The sequence below is a fragment of the Hyperolius riggenbachi genome, chromosome 4 (genome assembly GCF_040937935.1).
Source record: "Hyperolius riggenbachi isolate aHypRig1 chromosome 4, aHypRig1.pri, whole genome shotgun sequence".
Classification (NCBI taxonomy): domain Eukaryota; kingdom Metazoa; phylum Chordata; class Amphibia; order Anura; family Hyperoliidae; genus Hyperolius; species Hyperolius riggenbachi.
In genome coordinates, this window is record NC_090649.1 from 373,031,345 (window position 1) to 373,051,234 (window position 19,890).

General features: G+C 42.7%; 1 protein-coding gene across 7 annotated transcripts in view; it reads left to right on the forward strand.

The window, feature by feature from the left end:
- Positions 1–19,890, forward strand: part of ADGRG6 (adhesion G protein-coupled receptor G6) — a 236,862-nt gene that overhangs the window by 17,427 nt on the left and 199,545 nt on the right. For all 7 annotated transcript variants that reach the window (XM_068232044.1, XM_068232047.1, XM_068232048.1 and 4 more), the window contains exon 2: positions 19,166–19,266. In XM_068232044.1, the coding sequence (XP_068088145.1) occupies positions 19,166–19,266 (101 nt within the window). The remainder of the gene's footprint in view (positions 1–19,165; positions 19,267–19,890) is intronic.

The following is a 19,890-nucleotide window of genomic DNA, read 5'->3' on the forward strand; positions in this document are numbered from 1 at the left end:
CAGTATGCAACATGTGGGCCTTTGCGAAAAATAGCACACGTAACTTTTGAAAAAAAAAAAAACGCTTATACAATACCATGTGTTTTTATTGCCTTTCAGAAATATCACATGCAATTTTTTTCACAAAGCTGCTACCCTACAGTGGAAACGTAGCCTTATATCAGGTACACCCAACACAATTTCCCATCAGATCGATGGGTCAAATAGATAACAATCGAGAACATGATTGATTTTTCAGATCAGTACTGCCCAAAATTGTTCTGGTTCTCGATTGGGAGTAGACCGGGCAGGCCTGAGAATATCGATTTGACCCATTGATCTGACTGAGAATTGCATCATGTGTACCAGCCATTGGGCTTGTGACCTTGTGAATGAGTGCATGAGATTATCCCAACTTCTCATTAGGGAAATGGTTACAATTGGTGGCCTGATGTTGACTGAAACGGTCCAATTTCTAGAGAATAATTGTTCGATGTGAGAGGATTGGTTGTGAATAATCTCTATTGATGGGCACAATCGATAATGAACTAATATAAAACCGGTCATCCGATTTGGATTTTCGTCAAACCAAAATTTGGATTTTCTTGTCGTTTTTGTGATAGGAAAAAAAACATTGGTTCGTTGATGGTGTAGTGAACAAATTATTATGGTATTTCACTTCCGATCAGAATTATCTGATTGCTCAAACAAATTTTTGCTAGAAATTGGATTACCAGTGGCCAACTTTAAGGACTTTGATGGCCGTGTGTTGTATTGCATTGGCCATCCACCTGTAGTGCAGTTGGCTGTCATGCTGACCTCATTCAATACAATGAATAGGGCAGTTTATACAAATGCATACAGTAGTGCAATATTGCATGGCGCTAGTGGGAATGTCCAGCATTATTGGACTGTGTGGTGCATTTTACTGTATTGATGGAAAACCCAAGTTCAGGGATTTTGTTTTATATTATTATTACTATTACTATTATTATTAATAATGTATTTATGAGCCCAGTATTTTAGATTATTAATGTACAATATCTACATTTTTTAGAAGTTTCGTTTTTGCAGTAGAAGGCTTGAAATGCCTTGTATTCCGGGTTATTGAACTCCTGCCTGCTCTGCTCATTGCTTCCCTCATCTCTTCAGTTGGAACCCAGGCCTCCTGCAGTGAGGGCCCGTTTCCACTACACGCAGATTGGATGCAGAAAAACTGACTCCAATGAATGCCTATGGGTCTGTTTCTGATGAACGCGATTTTTCTGATGCAGATTTTTCCATAGACATTCATTGGAGTCAGTTTTTCTGCATCCAATCTGCATGTAGTGGAAACAGGCCCTCATCCAAAGTCAATTAACCTTTTGCAGTTATGTGGTCCAGTTAGCTCCGGCTCTCTGCACTGAAACTTCATTTCCTTACCGATTGACAGCTTTGAGCTCTATTGTGTCAGCGGGGACCTTGGCTTCAGTGGGAGCTGACACACCCTCTTGATAAATCTTCCCCTTCTGATAAATCATCCCCTCTGAGTAGGGATGGGTTAAAATTTCAAACTTAGGGCAGTTTTTTTTCTGCATCACAGGAAGAGCTCACCTGGGACGCAGCACAACCTGCACCTGGGCTGCACCACAGGGCTAATCCGCTTTAGGAAGCTGATGTTTAATGATCTGACTGCTTTATTAATCAAGCTGTCAGGTACAAATTAACATTTACCTTTTTAAATCTGATTAGTTTTGTTGAAAGCTTTAGTACAGCCTGCAGCAATTTTGATCATTGTAGGAAAAAAAAGTGGCTAAATGTTTAATTTCACTTGACGACTTTCTTAATCTAAAGTCGCATGGCAGCATAGGGCATCACAATTTACCTTCTTTGCTGCAAATATAAGGGCCGTGATTTTATAATGCCTGTGATTTGCGGCAAGAAAGTAAATTGTGGAGCTGCATGCCTCTGCACCTTGAAATTTACTTTCTTTGCTGCAAATCGTGGGGGTTTAAGGTTTAGCCACTGGGAGGGGGGTTAGGCACCACCGGGGGGGAGTGGGTTTTAGGCCCTAACAGGAGGGTTGGGCGGCATGGGATGGGGTAAGGGTAAGGTGGAGGGAGGGGGGGGGGGGTCAGAGTTTGGTTTAGCTGACACCGGGGTAGACTTTGCTCTTTCTCTCTACGAGTCCATAGACCTATGCTTGCACTGCAACCATTAGCGCTCTCATTGTCTAGAAATGCACAGCATGTTGTGTGTTCCAGTGGAATTTTTTGCACCGCACTAGTAACGTACCAGTGTGATAGTACTGCATTACAATATAATTGCATCTTGTTGCAATAAGGTGGGGTAGCCTGTTCAGGTAATTTTACCTCAAGGTCGTGAAACTTGACAACGTTGTTCCTTTAAAAGTAAAATAAGCAATTTAAGTGTTTGTTATCCTCTTATTCTCTTTAACCACAAATTTTAACTACCACATTATAATATACAGATCTGCAAAGCCCTGATATGTGGATTAATTGCATCAACACTGTGAGCTTAACTGGTTATGGATTAAAAAATTCTACGCTATCACATAAAGTATGTTGGTGCACCGTTCTGCATGTGACCAAATTGTGTTCTGCAGAGCAATGATGATTACACTTTGGCAGTCTTAGGTGCCAAGTGCAGGATATGTACAGACTGTAATGCGTTTTTTTTTTATTGTTAAATTACAACAGAACTGATTAAAGCTGACCATCCTACTGATGCTATCAGACAGAAAAGCCTTTCTGGCAAAGGTCAGCGTCTTTGCCTTTGGTGCTTTCATCTTAGCGGGCAGTCCACAGTCAGTTTGTAGAGATATTTCCTTGTTTTAGTTTGCCTGTTAACTGGAGCTACATCTAAAGCTGTCCAACCAACATCAACACCTCAATGGCACCACACAATTTTTCTAATGTTATATGTGGGCAAAGCTTCATGTATATACTCTCAGAACTCTAACCCCTCTCATTGAATTTGAGTGCACACTTCCTGAATCACAAATTTAAATTGCAGAAAGCAACAAAAAAAAATAGTTAAAAGGTAAAACTGTACTGATAGCAGTAGACGCTGCTGGACCAGGAGAATGGATGATGAATGATTCTTCTGGGTGACAAAAGACCAATATCTGTATGGCCATACACCAGTATTCCTGATTTTTTTTTTTGGGGGGGGGGGGGGGTCCTTTACACCCCACCCCCCCCCCCAACAGCATGGTTGTATACCCCAAGAGTCCCCCTACTTAACTTGTCCTAACTTCTCTGCCCTGCAACCCTAAAGCTCTGTCATATTGCCACACACCTTGCTGTGTCAAATCACCATTATCACCCAACGACTCTCAATATACTCAATGGGTGGGAACTTCATTGCCATAATAGCAATGCTTCCCATCCAATCAGCTGTGCAGGGAGAGGGTGAGTGGTTCAAGCTCCATACCCTCTTCCAGATTTATTCCAGATGTTACTGGCATGGTGACCTGCCTCTGGAAGACGACAGACATCCAGGCGGAAGCCCTTGTGGGATTTGTTTACTGAAAATGTTGGTGGTCTCAATAACTATATAGTGGAGTTTTTTTTAAAGGGTGGGGGCACCTCAAGTTTTTAAGGTAGCAGGGAGAGAGAGAGAGAGCAAGAAAATGCCTAATCCAGGTGATGGGTTTTAAAGTGGACCTAAATCCAAGAAATGAACAAAACACAAAGTTTGTGCTTTTGATTTAGTACAGGAAAATGTTAAGATTATTTTGGTGGAAACAATGTAGGTAAGTTACTGAATATACAGATGTAGATTACGTTATTGCGCACATTTGACTGCCAGGGGCTGAGATATGGGTTATGTGACATATAGCTTGGGCAAAACATCATTCGTAGGCCTCTACTGTCAGGAATTTATTGGCTGCCATAAGGAAGACTGCCAGATGCTAAAGAATGAAAGGTTAGTACAAGTTACATAATCCGGGTTAGGCATAGGCCTCATTTTTTTTCCCAAACTCACTAAAGATTTTCCGGATGAGGTAGAAGTTCAGTGATTTACTGAACAAACATGCTTCAATTCACTAAGCCCTGCTCGCTAAGTCTCACCAAGCCTTCCAGTAAGTCAGACCAAATCCGGGTGAGAAGAAGGGCTGTGTGGCCCTTCCTATTGGCTGTCTGACAATGTTACCACATGGGGAGAGCATGTAGAGAGTAAATTATCGGCTGGTCAGAGCTGGAGGAAAATACTGAACACTTTTGCTTGATTTACAGAATGCGTTAATCTTTGTGAATTCCAATTTCTTGACATTTCTCGAGGAACTTACCGCTCGAGTCATTTACCTCACTAGTTGGTAATTCTAATTTTCTGTGTGGTAATAGGTGTAGTGAATTGGTATTTGAGAAGGTGATCTGTAATATCAGCTGTTTTCAGCATTACCGAATGCGGTAATGCTTTACAATGCTTAGTGAATTGAGGCCTTTGCGTGAGTTTAGGTCTAGTTCAACAAACCTTTGGTCCTTGTTTCTAGCTTTTTCATCTCTCTGACTCATACCTGGTCTTTTAGAATGTATCTTGTTAGAAGGGTGCTTTTGAAGCAGGACATGATCCTACTTCAGCTGGCAGCCATTTTGCCTCTGAACACAGGACTCCGATAGGCTAATCCCGATTCCATCATCGGCTTACAGGATTTTAGGAATCTGTTCATACACTTTAATCTTCTATTTAATATAAGAGTATGCCATTATTGATGTGTATTTTTTTTATTAGCTAGGTGGCCACCTAGAACCAACAGAAGGTGTCATTGTTGTATGTATTTATGTCAGGTTATTGATATATTTTCAACAACAAAGGCTTTCTTACATGAATGGTGAGCACAGGCAGGATGTGTTATAGTTGGCATGAAGATTTATTAATAACTTTGTAATCTGGCTAGAAGACTTATTGTCTAGGCCAGATATTGATGATAAATGCTGCAGATAGGTTGTGTAGATTTAGCTGCAAACACATAGTGAAATAGCTGAGTGCTGCAGTGTAGACCCTTCCAATTTTTAGGTAAAGAGCCAATGTTGAGATCTTTTGGGGTAAACAGGATGGAAATGGCTGCTGAACTTTTACTTAAGAGGCATCTGGTTAGTGGAGCAAGTGTGAGAACAGTGTGCTAGTCCATCATTTGTTGATGCTGCTTAGGGATTCAGCATACTGGCCAGGAGATGTACTCATTGAACGTCTACATCTCTAGGTAAGCAATGCAGCGGCTGAGGACGAGCGATACTGCCGCGGGTGCTTTAAACTGTGGGAGTAGTCCCTGAAAGCAAGTAATGCTTGTCACCTCCCCAACCGCCGACATTTATGAACCTCATGCAGGGGGAGGTAAATGTTTATACTTTTTAAAAAAAAAAAAAAAAAAAAAAAAGAAAGGCTCACATCCCTTTTAAAGAGAAACTCCAACCTAGAATTGAACTTTATCCCAATCAGTAGCTGATACCCCCTTTTACATGAGAAATATAATGATTCTCACAAACAGACCATCAGGGGGCGCTGTGTGACTGATTTTGTGCTGAAACCCCTCCCACAAGAAGCTCTGAGTACCGCGGTACTCTGGGCAAACTGCCACAATGTAACAATGTTCACAGACAGGGAATAGCTACTTACAGCTGTCTCTAACAGCCAAAACAGCTTGGAGCAGCTACATAACCTGCCCACAGTAAAAATGTCACCATGTAATACACGTCAGAATGCAAATCAGGGAGAGGAAAGATTTTACAATGAGCAAACACTGACTAAATCATTTATACATAATTATGGTAAAAAATTAAGCACTTTTTTTACTACATAATTTTCACTGGAGTTCCTCTTTAAGGATGCTGAAACAGACAATATAACTTTGACAATATCCCACAAACATGCAGAGGTTGATCTTTCTTTGTGTGCAGCTCAGACAGACCTTCTGCAGCAACAGTTGGAAAAACTCAGGGCAGTCCTTGCAGCATTTAATGCTCCTATGTTAAGTCTGGTACACCCATCCAATTTTAATTTGCCATTTTTACCACTTCCATCTAGTATGAGTGATTACCTGCACAGCCTGTTCATAGTATTAGAAATCTGTTGGACCTCATTTTACATGGCGGTGGTAAAATTGAACAATCAGAAGTGAATGTTTATACCAGGCCTTAGAGAGTAATGTGCATCATTGGGGAGATGCATGGGGACAGTTAGATGTGCATTTATTTTCAAATTTTCATAGTGCAATTTTTCTGTTTATACCAATGAGGTTAGTTTGCATGACAATGGATCTAATTAACTTTAACAAAATTCCACGTGATTTTTCACATAAATTGCAATTTTTGCCATTGTCTTGCATTAAACGATCAGTCACACGATTTTAAAATGGGAAAAAAAAAATAAAACAGAAAAAATGAGATGTCATTAGGATACATTAGATGTGTGATGAACGCAGTTATGCAAAAGGCATTCAAATTCTAATAAGCGTGAACATAGTGATGACACAGGTAATTGTAGTTTTCTCCCCAGAATTGTTTTCCAGCCGGGTGGCATGAAAAAGTAGTCGGGTGGGGCATGACGTGGGGAATGCAGGTTCGGCGTGACTCCCCAAAATTAAGTGGGTAGAGCACCAGGCTAAAAGAGCCTGGGGAAAACACTGAATTGGTGTCAATATAGAAGGAATACGGATTCCAATATTTCTTTAGCTTTTCAAATCATCTATGCAGCTTTTGTGCCTTTGTACATATGCTTCAATCTTGCATTCAATGGCAATTTATACTCTTATTGGTGTGAAATTGTTTTTTTTTGTTGTTGTTGTTGTTGTTGCCAAAATGACCCACAGGGAAGCATCATTGTATTTGTGACCGTTTTCAAGAATAGCAGCTTTCTTCCATGGGTCAGCTGTCCGTATGGTATATTTTCTAAACACTTCAGGTAATTTTGTTTTGAGACATCCCTCAATACCATACTCCAAGCTGCTAGCAGTTCTCTGTGTCAAGCACTTTAACAGCAGCTTTTCCAACCACTTAGCATTTCATTTCATTTCAACACAAAATCCTGTAAACTAAACATAAACAGAGTCCCAAATCTGGGTAGTAGAAACTGCAGCAAGTAAGAATATCTTGCTGTGCTGCACATACATGTGTAAATGTCAAAAGAATGAAAAGCAAAAAAAAAAGAAGGGGCAAGAATGGGAAGAAGGAGACAGAGAGAATGAGAACAAGAAAACTACTAAGGGCTGGTTCACATGGGCTTCTGCTGAGCTTCTGCTCCGCATCTCGTTCAAACTCTTGTTTTTTTTTTTTTCTTTTTTCAAAAATGCCAGCGTTTAACAGCTAAGCTTTTAATGGCTTTTGAAGGCTTTTCGGGCCAGATCACATGGATGCCTGGCGGGTGTTTACCACCAGTGTCTGGAACTTGTTGTTAAACCCTCCCATTCAAGTGAAGGGGAGCGCTCGTATCTGGTGTCATGGATCGATTACCGGCGTTTGCGTGAATGCGATGTTCCGATCCCGATTTTCCTTGTTGTTCCAGGCGACCCTGGACGCCTCGATTACCGCAGTGTTTACGTTTCCCCCTGCATTGACGAAAAATGCAGATCCCAAAGGGAAGGCGCCAAAAGCCCCCCTAATGAGACGCCGGCAAAAGGAACGCTGCTAGAATCCCGTCTGAACCGGCCCATAATGGCTTTCAGGAGAGCGTTTTGTTTTCTGGGCTTTTGTTGGCTTTTGTAGGAAGTATAGGGAAAGGCTTGGCTTTTAACAGCTCATCAGAATCCTCGGCTAAACGCTCCCATTCAAGTGAATGGGAGCGTTTAGCATCACGCGGTTACCGCGGTGTTAAACGTGGCGTTCCGAACCCGATTTAATGCGTCGTTTTGGCCGGCCCTGGAAGCCTCATGCAACGTCCAGGCCTGGCTAGCCACCGTGACTTCATGTAGAAACACAGATTGCGACGGGAAGCCGACGATCTCCGTACCACTACGATGCTGCTTCCAGGCCGCCCCAACGCCGCCTGCCGTCCGTGTGAACCAGCCCAAAAAACCTTTACAAGGCATGGTCCAATTAGCCCCAAAACTGAAAAAAAAATCCTTCCCGACTCCAGATGGCAGTCAGATAAAATCCCTGGATTCTCTTGCCAGATATTGGTGTTAAGTTTACATTTCTTGAAAACAATAATTTTCACATTTATCTCACATTCAAAGTCACAGTTTTCCATTCGGATGTGATTTCTGCAGTTTCAATATCATTTATATGAATAAACTGATATAATGTATGTGATGTACATGCTGACTGACCACACAGATGCTGTTATTAGCAAGTTACATAAAAAGTGGTCATCTATTGGCACTTGGATAGCAAGGAATAACATTTATGACAAATGCTAATCTGTGTTCAGATAGTACTGCTGTCTACACTGTCAAAGTATATAACATGTCATATTTGATGAACCCAGAAACTGAAGCAAGTGACAAACAAATGCGTAATTATAAAAATGCATGTGGAAATGATCAGTCTGTTAAAATGAAAGTAAAACCAACATGAACGTTTTTTTAGTGAGTGCAACAAACATTAAGGCTGGTTTCACAGTGGGACGTTAAAGTCCCACGTTACTGCAGCCAGTAACGCAGCCTAACTCACAGCACTGTAAAATCAATGTGCTGTTCACAGTGCACACTTTGCATTAGGGTATAACGCTGCACATTAAATGAAAGTGCAGCATGCTGTACATTATACCCCATAGAGCTGGGTTAGATTGTTTGCACATGCTCAGTGACTAGCCACATGGCTAATTAATATTCACTGCACTGTGGTGACTCGTGGTGGAACTCGTAGTGTTGTCCGGATCATGAACGAATCATTCATTTGATCCGGATCTTTTTTGTGAGTCGAATCATCCGGATCATCACAATGAAAGATTCGGTTCACAGTGGATGTCTGTCTGGAAGAAACCGGAACATACAGAATGTACAGTGCAGGGAAAGTCCTGTCCTGCTAGTCATTTCACCCAGTCTGCTTCCCTAGTAAAATGATTCAAATGATTCGGTTCAAAGATCCGGATCTTTTCAATGATCCGATTCGAATGATGCGAATCCTTAAAACGATCCTGACTTCATATCACTATCCTGGAGCGGCTGCTTTGAAAGCCGCATAACGCGGCTCAATCTGACGTCCAACTGCAACACCACCATGCGCTGCGTTAGGGGTACGTTATGCGACCTTAACGTCCCCTAAAAAGCAACGTCTTGGTGGGAAAGAGGCCTAAAGGGCCAGTAGGGAGGTTGAGGAGGTGCTTGCAGCAGTCATTCTGAACTTTTTCAGGAAATAATTGTTAAATGTGTTTGTGCAAATTTGATGCACTTCTCTGCCTAAGGTAATACTATGCTAGGGCAATAAAACACCCTACGTTGTAGAAAGCCTTAAAGGTAGCTATAAATCTAGCGATTTTGTACCACTATAATTGACTTTATTAGGTTATTAACTACAGTGTGCTTGATCAAAAGTCAGTTGATTAGCGGCCCACACACTCCAAGCAATATCATATGTGATTCACTAATCGATCTAAATGATGTTGTGCCTCTATGCTCTAAATTCAAAAATCGATTCTTTGTCAGTGAAAATCATGTGAACAGCAGCTGATTCATTTATGCTCGATTGAAAAAGCAATACGATTCACCGAGAGATTGGTTAACTACTTTAGGACTGCAGTGATTGAAATCTACGCCCTGTTTTGGTGGGCACCTGGCTGGCAGGACGTAGATTTCAATCACCGTCCACAGCGCGTATTCACAGTTTCCGTCGCTCCCCGACGATCGCGCCGCATTAGCCCGAGGCTCTGTCTGTCTCTATGACAACAGAGCCATGTGAGCTGGTCAGGAGACGATTTTATTGGTTCCTGGCCGTGTCTATCAATATAAGCCACTCCCATTGGCTTACATTGATAGACACGGTCAGGAGCCAATGACAGTGGCTCCTGACCGGCTCATATGACTGCCGTCATAGAGACGGCAGAGTCTATGTCCTGAGGATCCCAGCGTGCGGCAATGACGGCGGTTGTGGGGGGTGTGCGCGGCGATTCATTGGGATTCCGTCCTTGTACCAGCGGTCTCTGGTTCTTAAGGGGGCAGAGACCGCTGGTACTTAAGTGGTTAATTATTGTCAATTGTGTATACATACTGGAACATCCTGAATCCTCTCTCGATTCAATAAAATTATTGAATCAATTGATCGATCAGGCCACCAAATGACTAAATGTATGGCCACCTTTAGTATCTATTTTGGACCATTACATCCATAAAAGATTTTGAAACAGTGGTGTCCATGTATTAAACAATTTTTAAAGCTTCGACTATGTGAACATAGGTAAGAGCAGGTAACTGTGGACTGATATCTATGGCAACAAGCAGAAGCAAAACCAATAGAAGAGGTCAGAATGTGCAATTCAAAAACATGTACAGATTAGATAAGACAAATGCAGAAGTAAATATCATTTACCATTACCAAAGGTGCTTTCATCACTAGCTTGCACAGTGTCACTTGAAGTGTTCTATACCTCTAGGACTAACAATCTTTTGAAAAGCATTTTTAAGGTGATCCATGATAATTGCTGCGCAAAAATAGTTGGAATATATTGCACATGCCAGTAGTAGCAACTTATTATTGAAAATCCTTCTACTGTATGCAGAGTTTCCAGTAAAACACATAAATAGGCACAAACATAAGCTTTTTAGCAATATCTGAGCTACATGCCCACACACTCATCATGGCAGTGTTATGTCATGTCTATGGAAACCCAACAGAAGACACTGCCAGCTACATTTATATCTAGGAAGAACAGTATCCAAAAAAATATAATTTAATGTCTACAGACACCTTTGTTGTTGCGATTCTAAAGTCTCTTACTGTCATGAACTCACCTTTGGTCCGTGCCCATGGTGATCCAGTCACTTCCGGGTGGTGGACGAAGCTGCGCGACTAGCAGCAGGCTCATGATGACAGTCCTACTGTCTCTGCGGGAGTGCCTACACCTGCGTGCACTGGCAGCTCTGGGAGACAAGTGCATAGGGCCACATGCTCAACCTATGCACTCAGGTGCCGGCATATGTAGTGTACTGTCAGCTGTGAGAGCATACCAGGAAGTGAGGCTTGGTGTCTGACTGGTGGATACTGTGTGTGGCGGTCACTAATTGGTGAGTGCTGATATAAAAGTTTGCCTGTACTCAGAATTAACTGCTTGTGATAGTGTTAGCTTCTCTAGCTGCTGGGTGTGCTGTATCTGATTTTGATCTACTGTTGTAATACTTTGCTTGGACTCTGAATACTTTTTGGGTTGCTGCCCGGACTAACCCTTTGCCTGGACATTGCTATTCTTGTGGATTGCTGCCTGTCCATTGCTATTCTTGTGGATTGCTGCCTGGACTGAAACCTTGCGTTGATTGACCACTCTTCTGATATCCCTTGGTTTGGTAACTTGTCTCTCTGTGCATGACCCTGGACTGTCTATCTCGTTTGCCTGTTTGTCTGGTTTGATTTGGTGGCACATAGACCATATGCTTTTACATAGAACCAATAAATATTTACTTTGGATGTGTCAGCTCAGCTCTTTCTTCTATTGATTTGGAGGCACTTCTATCTTCTGTTTATCAGTGACTCTATCTTGGGCACTTAAAGGCTTGGTTGTATCCGAAGTGTTCGGACAATGCTCTGGTCCTTGACTGAGCTGGGAGGCAGAACATAGGGTGAAGCATGTGGAGGCGATTAGGGCATAGGTACTGGTACAGACATGGGGAGAACATACAAGCTCAGTGCAGATAGTGCCCTGGCTAAGATTTGAACCCGGAGACCCAGCGCTGCAAGGCAAGATGTGCCCATTGCTGTTGTAATGCGTGTTACTTTAGCAATGCAAGTTTTGCTGCAGTAACGCCCACAGTGCTAAAGGGATAACGTGCAGTACTCCCCACCGTCAGTGACGGTAACATTTTCGGTACAGTTTTTGCAAGCTAATAATATAAAAAAAATATGAAAAGAGAATTTCTGCAGTTGAAAACACTGTGTGTCATGGCATCAGATACAACAAAAATAAAATTGAAAGCAAAAGGAGCTGTGCAATAGGGTCTTTATGGGTATTGGTACATAAAATAAATACAAAAAACAAAAAAAAACCAAACACTCCTCGAGAAAATACGTAATTATGAAAGTGACAAACTCTTATTGTGAATGCTAACAATTGGTTATAAACAGTATAGTATAAAATGCTCAATGCCATACCAGTAGAAGTGCACTCAGATAGCCGGGGCAGTGGTTATGCTATGTGTATGTGCATATTATGTTGACGAATACATTATACATGAAAAAAGCAAACATCACCCACGCAGTGGGGAAACTACAATTATAAACATAAATACATAAAGAGCTCCACCACAGTCTATTTTGAAAGCCCTCATGATACGTCTTGCATTATTAAGGTTTTCAATACTGTGACTATGCGTGGCTCCATTTAGCTTTTGACAAAGAGTTTGTTACTTTTATACATATTAATTATCTTGAGGTTTTGTTACTGTGTGTATGAATACTCAGAAGGACCTTACCTTGCAGCTCTCTTGCTGTATAATCAATTGCTGTTTTCAGTCTAAGCACTTTCAGTTTTATTGTCTTTAAAGGACAGATCAGAGGGAAAAAAAAAACAGATCTACTTACCCGGGGCCCCCACTGCAGCTCTGGTGTCCCGGGATACCCTCCGTTGCAGATGCTGACCTTGCCAGTTTGGCAGTTTTTGTGCCTGCGCTTACGCTCACGTAGCAGGTGCAGAAGATGCCGACCTAGTGAGGTCGGCATCTGCAATAGAGGGGACCCGGGACTCCGGAGCATCAGAGGGACAGGTAGGCTGGAGAAGGCCCCGGGTAAGTAGAGTTTTTTTTTTTCTGTCTTTTGGATGTTTACTTTACTTTAAAACACGCCTAAGCTTAAAAAAAAAACAAAATAAGAGATTTAGCCATATATAGGGCTTCTTCCAGCCCCCTATAATCTAAGTGACCTCTCAGTTCCTATGCCCTCCCCTCTATCATGATGCTTCTGCCCCTCTTTAAAAGCTCCAAACCTTTCTGGTACACTGTGGGAAGATGCACAAAAACATTAAAAAATGTAACTGAATTTAAAATATGTACAGTTGATTAAGCGAGTTTAACACAACATGCAGAACTGTACACTTGGTTGGCAGTGCTGGAGACTGTGCATATAAGATTTGCTTCATGAAAAGCTCATAGTTTCAGCTGCACCATAAAAATGAATGGAAAGTACTGTTTGCTGCTTAGAATGTATTATCTTTTGCGTCACAAGAGCCAGTGCCAATGATATGATAGAAAGATGCCTAATCTGCCTTGGTACTTGGCAGCACTATCCTGCTAATGAATAAAGAAAGAAGTTTTTCAGTTCAGGATTAACTGCCACAGTGTACAGTCATAGTGAATAGTGACAAACCTAGTTTACAAATTGAATTTGAAACTGGATGATCTGACTTTGTCAAGTTTTGACTTATGCACCTGTTCTCTTCTGTAGACACATTTCAGCCCTATTCAGTTTAAAGGACAACTGTAAGGGTAAAAAAAAAAAAAATTACCTTGGCCTTCTACCAGCCCCCTGCAGACATCCTGTGCCCACGCCAGGACAGAACAATCCTCTGGTCCCCGCCGCGGCTCACTTCCTGGGTTTTGCGACTTTAATGTCAAAGTTCACTCACTTTTTCTCCCCCAAAAAGTGTGTGGGGGGGGGGGGGGGAGTCACTGCGCCTTAGAGTCCAAATGGAGGACACATGGGGGACTCAGGAGGACACATGGGGGACTCAGGGGGACACATGGGGGACTCAGGAGGACACATGGGGGACTCAGGGGGACACATGGGGGACTCAGGAGGACACATGGGGGACTCAGGGGGACACATGGGGGACTCAGGAGGACACATGGGGGACTCAGGAGGACACATGGGGGACTCAGGAGGACACATGGGGGACTCAGGAGGACACATGGGGGACTCAGGAGGACACATGGGGGACTCAGGAGGACACATGGGGGACTCAGGAGGACACATGTGGGACACAGGAGGACACATGTGGGACACATGTGGGACACAGGAGGACACATGTGGGACACAGGAGGACACATGTGGGACACAGGAGGACACATGTGGGACACAGGAGGACATGTGGGGACATAACTACAAGGGGGCATGAGGTACAAAGGGGGCATAATCCACAAGATGCCCCTTCACCATGAATGCCCCAAGTTTAGTATATACAGTGGCTTGCAAAAGTATTCGGCCCCCTTGAAGTTTTCCACATTTTGTCATATTACTGCCACAAACGTGAATCAATTTTATTGGAATTCTACGTGAAAGACCAATACATAGTGGTGTACACGCGAGAAGTGGAATGAAAATCGTACATGATTCCAATAATTTTTTACAAATCAATAACTGCAAAGTGGTGTGTGCACAATTATTCAGCCCCCTTTGATCTGAGTGTAGTCTGTTGCTTATAGACATTGCCTGATGAGTGCTAATGACTAAATAGAGTGCACCTGTGTGTAATCTAATGTCAGTACAAATACAGGTGCTCTGTGAGGGCCTCAGAGGTTGTCTAAGAGAATATTGGGAGTAACAACACCGTGAAGTCCAAAGAACACACCAGACAGGTCAGGGATCAAGTTATTGAGAAATTTAAAGCATGCTTAGGCTACAAAAAGATTTCCAAAGCCTTGAACATCCCACGGAGCACTGTTCAAGCGATCATTCAGAAATGGAAGGAGTATGGCACATCTGTAAACCTACCAAGACAAGGCCATCCAGCTAAACTCACAGGCCGAAAAAGGAGAGTGCTAATCAGAAATGCAGTCAAGAGGCCCATGGTGACTCTGGACGAGCTGCAGAGATCTACAGCTCAGGTGGGAGACTCTGTCCATAGGACAACTATTATTCATGCACTGTACAAAGTTGGCCTTTATGGAAGAGTGGCAAGAAAAAAGGCATTGTTAAATGAAAGCATAAGAAGTCCCGTTTGCAGATTGCCACAAGTCATGAAGACAGAATGGGCACAAGACAGAATGGGCAAGGATTTCAGTCTCTAGATGTGAAACGCTGGTAGAGACATACCCTAAAAGACTGGGCATCTGTAATTGCAGCAAAAGGTGGTTCTACAAAGTATTGACTCAGGGGGCCGAATAATTACGCACACCCCACTTTGCAGTTATTTATTTGTAAAAAATGTTTGGAATTATGTATGATCTTCGATCCACTTCTCACATGTACACCACTTTATATTGGTCTTTCACGTGGAATTCCAATAAAATTGATGCATGTTTGTGGCAGTAATGTGACAAAATGTGGAAAACTTCAAGGGGGCTGAATACTTTTGCAACCCACTGTATATATATTTCCCCCCTGGTTTTTGTCCTCTAAACCTAGGTGTATCTTATGGTCAGGAGTGTCTTATAGTCCGAAAAATATGGTACATTTCAGAAATGACACTCTGAACTTTCCTGCAGTAAAAGCTTCTCGAAGCTGTCTCTCACTTTTTCTTGGCTGTGTGAATGCTTCAGAAAACAGGACTGTATTTGACCCAGTGGGTCGATTAGCTCAGAGAAGCTCTTTTGCATAGAGAACTGAGGTCAACTCCTCCTGTACTGGAAAACAATTAGACTGTCTTTGCTACTAATGCTCTATTTTTTATCTGTGCTACAAATACAATTTATTATCTCATAAGTTTATTTTTGCTTTAAGCACAGTACGTAGAGGGCACATCTAAAGAGACAGAATACTGTTAGCTTGTGCAATCTCCTTGTTGGAAGCGATTTTGTTGTGAAATTTCCTCATGCATTGGTGACTGGGAACTTTTTTTTTTTTTTTCTTACTGTCTTTACTTCTGCACAGGCTGAAGTGGAAGTCACAGGTTTACAGGAGTGCTTTTGCACTTTGTGTGAAGATCTCTGTGCACGCTACTGACTCTGAATATGTGTGTATGTTTATAGAAAACAGGCAGCAGATTGGTGTCCTGCTCAGCCTGACAGACTCTCGTTATGCTGCTGTTGGCACACTGATAATGGGGCTCAGTGTTTTAGCAGATGCTTTCAATTTGCCAAATAGAGTGGCACCTTAACACAATGAGCAGTATGATCCGTGTGCAAGCAACCGTGCTGCAATAATCTGACAGGCAGACACTGATCGTTTGTCTTAAAATATTCATAAGTGACACACCATCTTTTAAATCTATATCTCACCTTTCTTTAACCAAAATTACATTAAAAAACAACATTGGTTTATTCTGCTGCCTCTCACACTCCATCAGGAAAGGATATGAATGTTTTAAACCTGTTGACAACATTTGACAGTTACTGGTGGAAGCAGATGCTTCCCAAAAAATGTTTCTGCTTATCTTTGGGTATAAAAAATAAATTTTACATTATAATTCCACCTGTTATTAGCCTGTGTTTGGATTGGCAATAGTGCTCCTTTTAAGAGTCTGCTTTCTGTGAAGGGTAGTATAGAAAGTATAATAAAAAGTGTATTCACTGAACTGCAGTAAACAGATTAATGTGCGTTAAAGCGGAACTGTAGATCTAAAATAAACACATTGTTTCACTTACCTTGGGAGCCCCCAGCAGCCGTCCTGTCCCGCGCCGCTCCTCAACGAGCCTCCGTTCGCCCGCCGCCAGCTACTTTCGATTTCGCAGCCGGGCCACTGCATCTGCGCGGCTCTGGCCACGCGTATCATTTCTTTGCGTTCCCCGCTATTGCAGAGGGGAACGCGAAGAAAGGATACGCTTGGCCAGAGCCGCGCTGGCATCGACTTACAAGTCGAGGTATGGGACCGAGCGGTGGCGAGGGAACGGAGACTCGTTGAGGAGCGGCGCGGGACAGGACAGCTGCTGGGGGCTTGGGGAAGCCCCAGGTAAGTAAAACAATGTGTTTATTTTAGATCTACAGTTCCGCTTTAAGTCACCCCGCATGATGAGTTGAGCAGAATGCATACTGTACTACTACAGAATGCACTGTACTCATCATGCGTGCGTTATTTAGCTTACCACAGTTTAGTAATTCTACCCATAAGCTTCGCACACGCAATATGGTTCTTGGTGGAGGGCCATCTTGGCCAAGAATAGATTATAAAATGGCCAGTGTACTCTGGGGTCTGATGAGGTCACTTAGGGCTGTTTCACACCAAAAAGCGCTAGCGATATTGGAGCGATGTTTAGCAGGTGATGTTTACCGTGCTTTTACTTTCCTGTACTGTCTACTGACTTGCAATCAATTAAATTCTACATGCGACACTTTTGTGAGTTTTTGCAAATCATATCACTCCAGTGTGTGATTACCCATAATGGTCCAGACACATTGGATCTTTAAACAACAATCTGCGGAGGAGTCCATTGTTCCTCTTCTTATCCCGCATGCAAAAGCCACTTCATCATTCCGTGCACCTTTATCTCCCTTTTATAGACCAAGAATGTATGGCTTGGCCTTGCCTGGTAACACATCTGTACAGCATTAGAGCTCCGTAGTGTCAACCGTAGGATCGAGTTTGATCCTGAAACCCACACAAATACACCCACACATGTTTGCACACTTTAAAACACAATTACATGATTGTGACCAGTCCATCAGATAAGAACGTTAAGTATAAACTGAAATTTGTACTGCTTGAACCATTTGTCTGTAAGGAAAAACTCACACTACATGCACAGTTGGGTAGCTGCTGGATGAATGGGTGGTGGGTGCAGGGCACTGGCTCTGCCTGTCAACCGTTTTGAAAACAGCCATCAAGCAGAGCCAGTGGACTGCACCCATTGCCCGCTCGCCAGGCAGAGACAGAGTCCTGCCCCCCTGCCCGTTCATCCAGCAGCTACCCCACTGTTTGTGCACGTAGTGTAAATGTTGCCTTACTGACAAACGGTTTGAGCATTGCCAGACGGCTTTCTACAAATTACACTTGAACACTTTGCTAGCAAGTCCAGAGCACACGTCTCTGTTTTATGATGTTTCAACAACTGGTAGTGCTGGTGTGTCTACATCTTCAAGTTGTTCTTTAAGTATAAACTGATCATCTGATCCAATCAGTCCATAAGCTTAACAAGTCCTAAGCAGCAGTTTACCTGTGTTGGTCCCAGATATAGAACAAAAAAGGAGCACTCTGAAATCACAGTAGCACTGATAGAATGCTGTCCTAGACTAGCCTGGCTAGGACAGCGTTCTACGGGCTTGATTCACTAAGACAAATATGCCTTATCAGAGTTAACATGCCTTATCAGAGTAGCATAACGAGCGCTACAAACCTTATGCCAGCTAATTGGCAATGACGAGAGCTCTACTCGTCCTGCCCTGATCCCCTGCGGGTCCAATCATTTTAAAGGACATTATCCCCACACTTTGACCCTAAAGGCTGCCTGTCAAGTTTCCTGTCAAGTGACAGGCAGCCTATTGGGCCAATCAAAGTGCGAGGATAATGTCCTTTAAAGTGATAGGACCCGCAGGGGTTCAGGGCAGGACGAGTGTAGCTTTCATCATTGCCAATTAGCAGGCATAAGTTCGTAGCGCTCCCTATGCTACTCTGATAAGGCATTTCAACTCTGAAAAGGCATGTTAACTCTGATATTGCGTGTTAACTCTGATAAGGCATGCTATTTGTCTTAGTGAATCAAGCCCTATAAGTTCTATTGTGATTTTAGAGCTCTCTTTTCGTTTGTTTTATATCTTGCTATAGTGGATCTTCAGATCTGCCTGTCTGAGGAATTGCCTGATCGCTGCATTGGAATTCAGCCAAATTCCTACTATTTTCTCCTGTGTATGCCAAGGCTTCATTCCCTATGAGCCAAGTCTCTCAGATGAAAAAAAAAATGAACTGATGAAGACCTATTAAAATCTGCTAATGTAATTTTCTGACCTCTAAAATAAATCTAAGAGATACTGTATATGTTAAAACTATGCTCGTCTGTTAAAGACATACATATTTGATCTCATGTCATTAAACAGTTTACTTTGTTGTATTTGTAGGCAGTTTGTCTTCCACAAATAACACTTTGAGGAATATGAATAGTGTCATAGAGGAGAGTGAGGAGCAGCTGTCACAAAGTTAAAACTTCATAAACACTTAATTAAGCAAAGAGATGTCTGATTCTGGTCACAGAAACGCCCAATTAAAAGGTCCCTTTTTCTCTATTTTTTTTTCATAGGACGCACCTCTTAAACGGAATGTGGTGTAGTCACTGGAGAAGGAAGATGCAGCATATATTGTACTTTATTGCTGTTTATGTTGCTTGCACCCAGCATACTGGTAAGTGAAAATTCATGTTTGTTTTAAATTTATTTATTTATTTATTTTTTAAATCAGTATTGGTTTAGACCAGAGTTCCCCAAACTTTTTCGGTCAAGGGCCGGGTCAACATACTTCAAACTAATGGTGGGCCGGAGTATACATATTATGATGTAGAAAACATTACATTGAACCTAGGTAGTGTAAACTATTGCCTGTTAACATGTGCAGCTCTGTTGTCTCAATTTAAAGGAGTCATCAAAGTAATGCTACCCAGCGTACTACTTACCCGGGGCTTCCTCCTGGTCCTGGCAGCCACTATGTCCCTCACTGCAGCTCCGCTGTCAGCGGCTGTCCCCCGGTCCTCGCCAGGTGTCCTCTGCTGTGCTGGCGCCGATGTCAATCACCTACCCGTGGTCCAGGGTGTACTGTGCAGGTGCCGTAGTTCTGCACCTGCGCAGTACGTTCCAGACCACGTGGAGGTGACTGACAGGGGCGCAGTAGAGGACACCTGGCGAGGCACCACGAGGGACCGGGAGCCAGTGGCGGAGCTTTGGCGAGGGACTTAAAGGGAACCAGAGATGCCGGACGTACAAAAAGAAAAAAAGATTTCATACATACCTGGGGCTTCTTCCAGCCCCATAA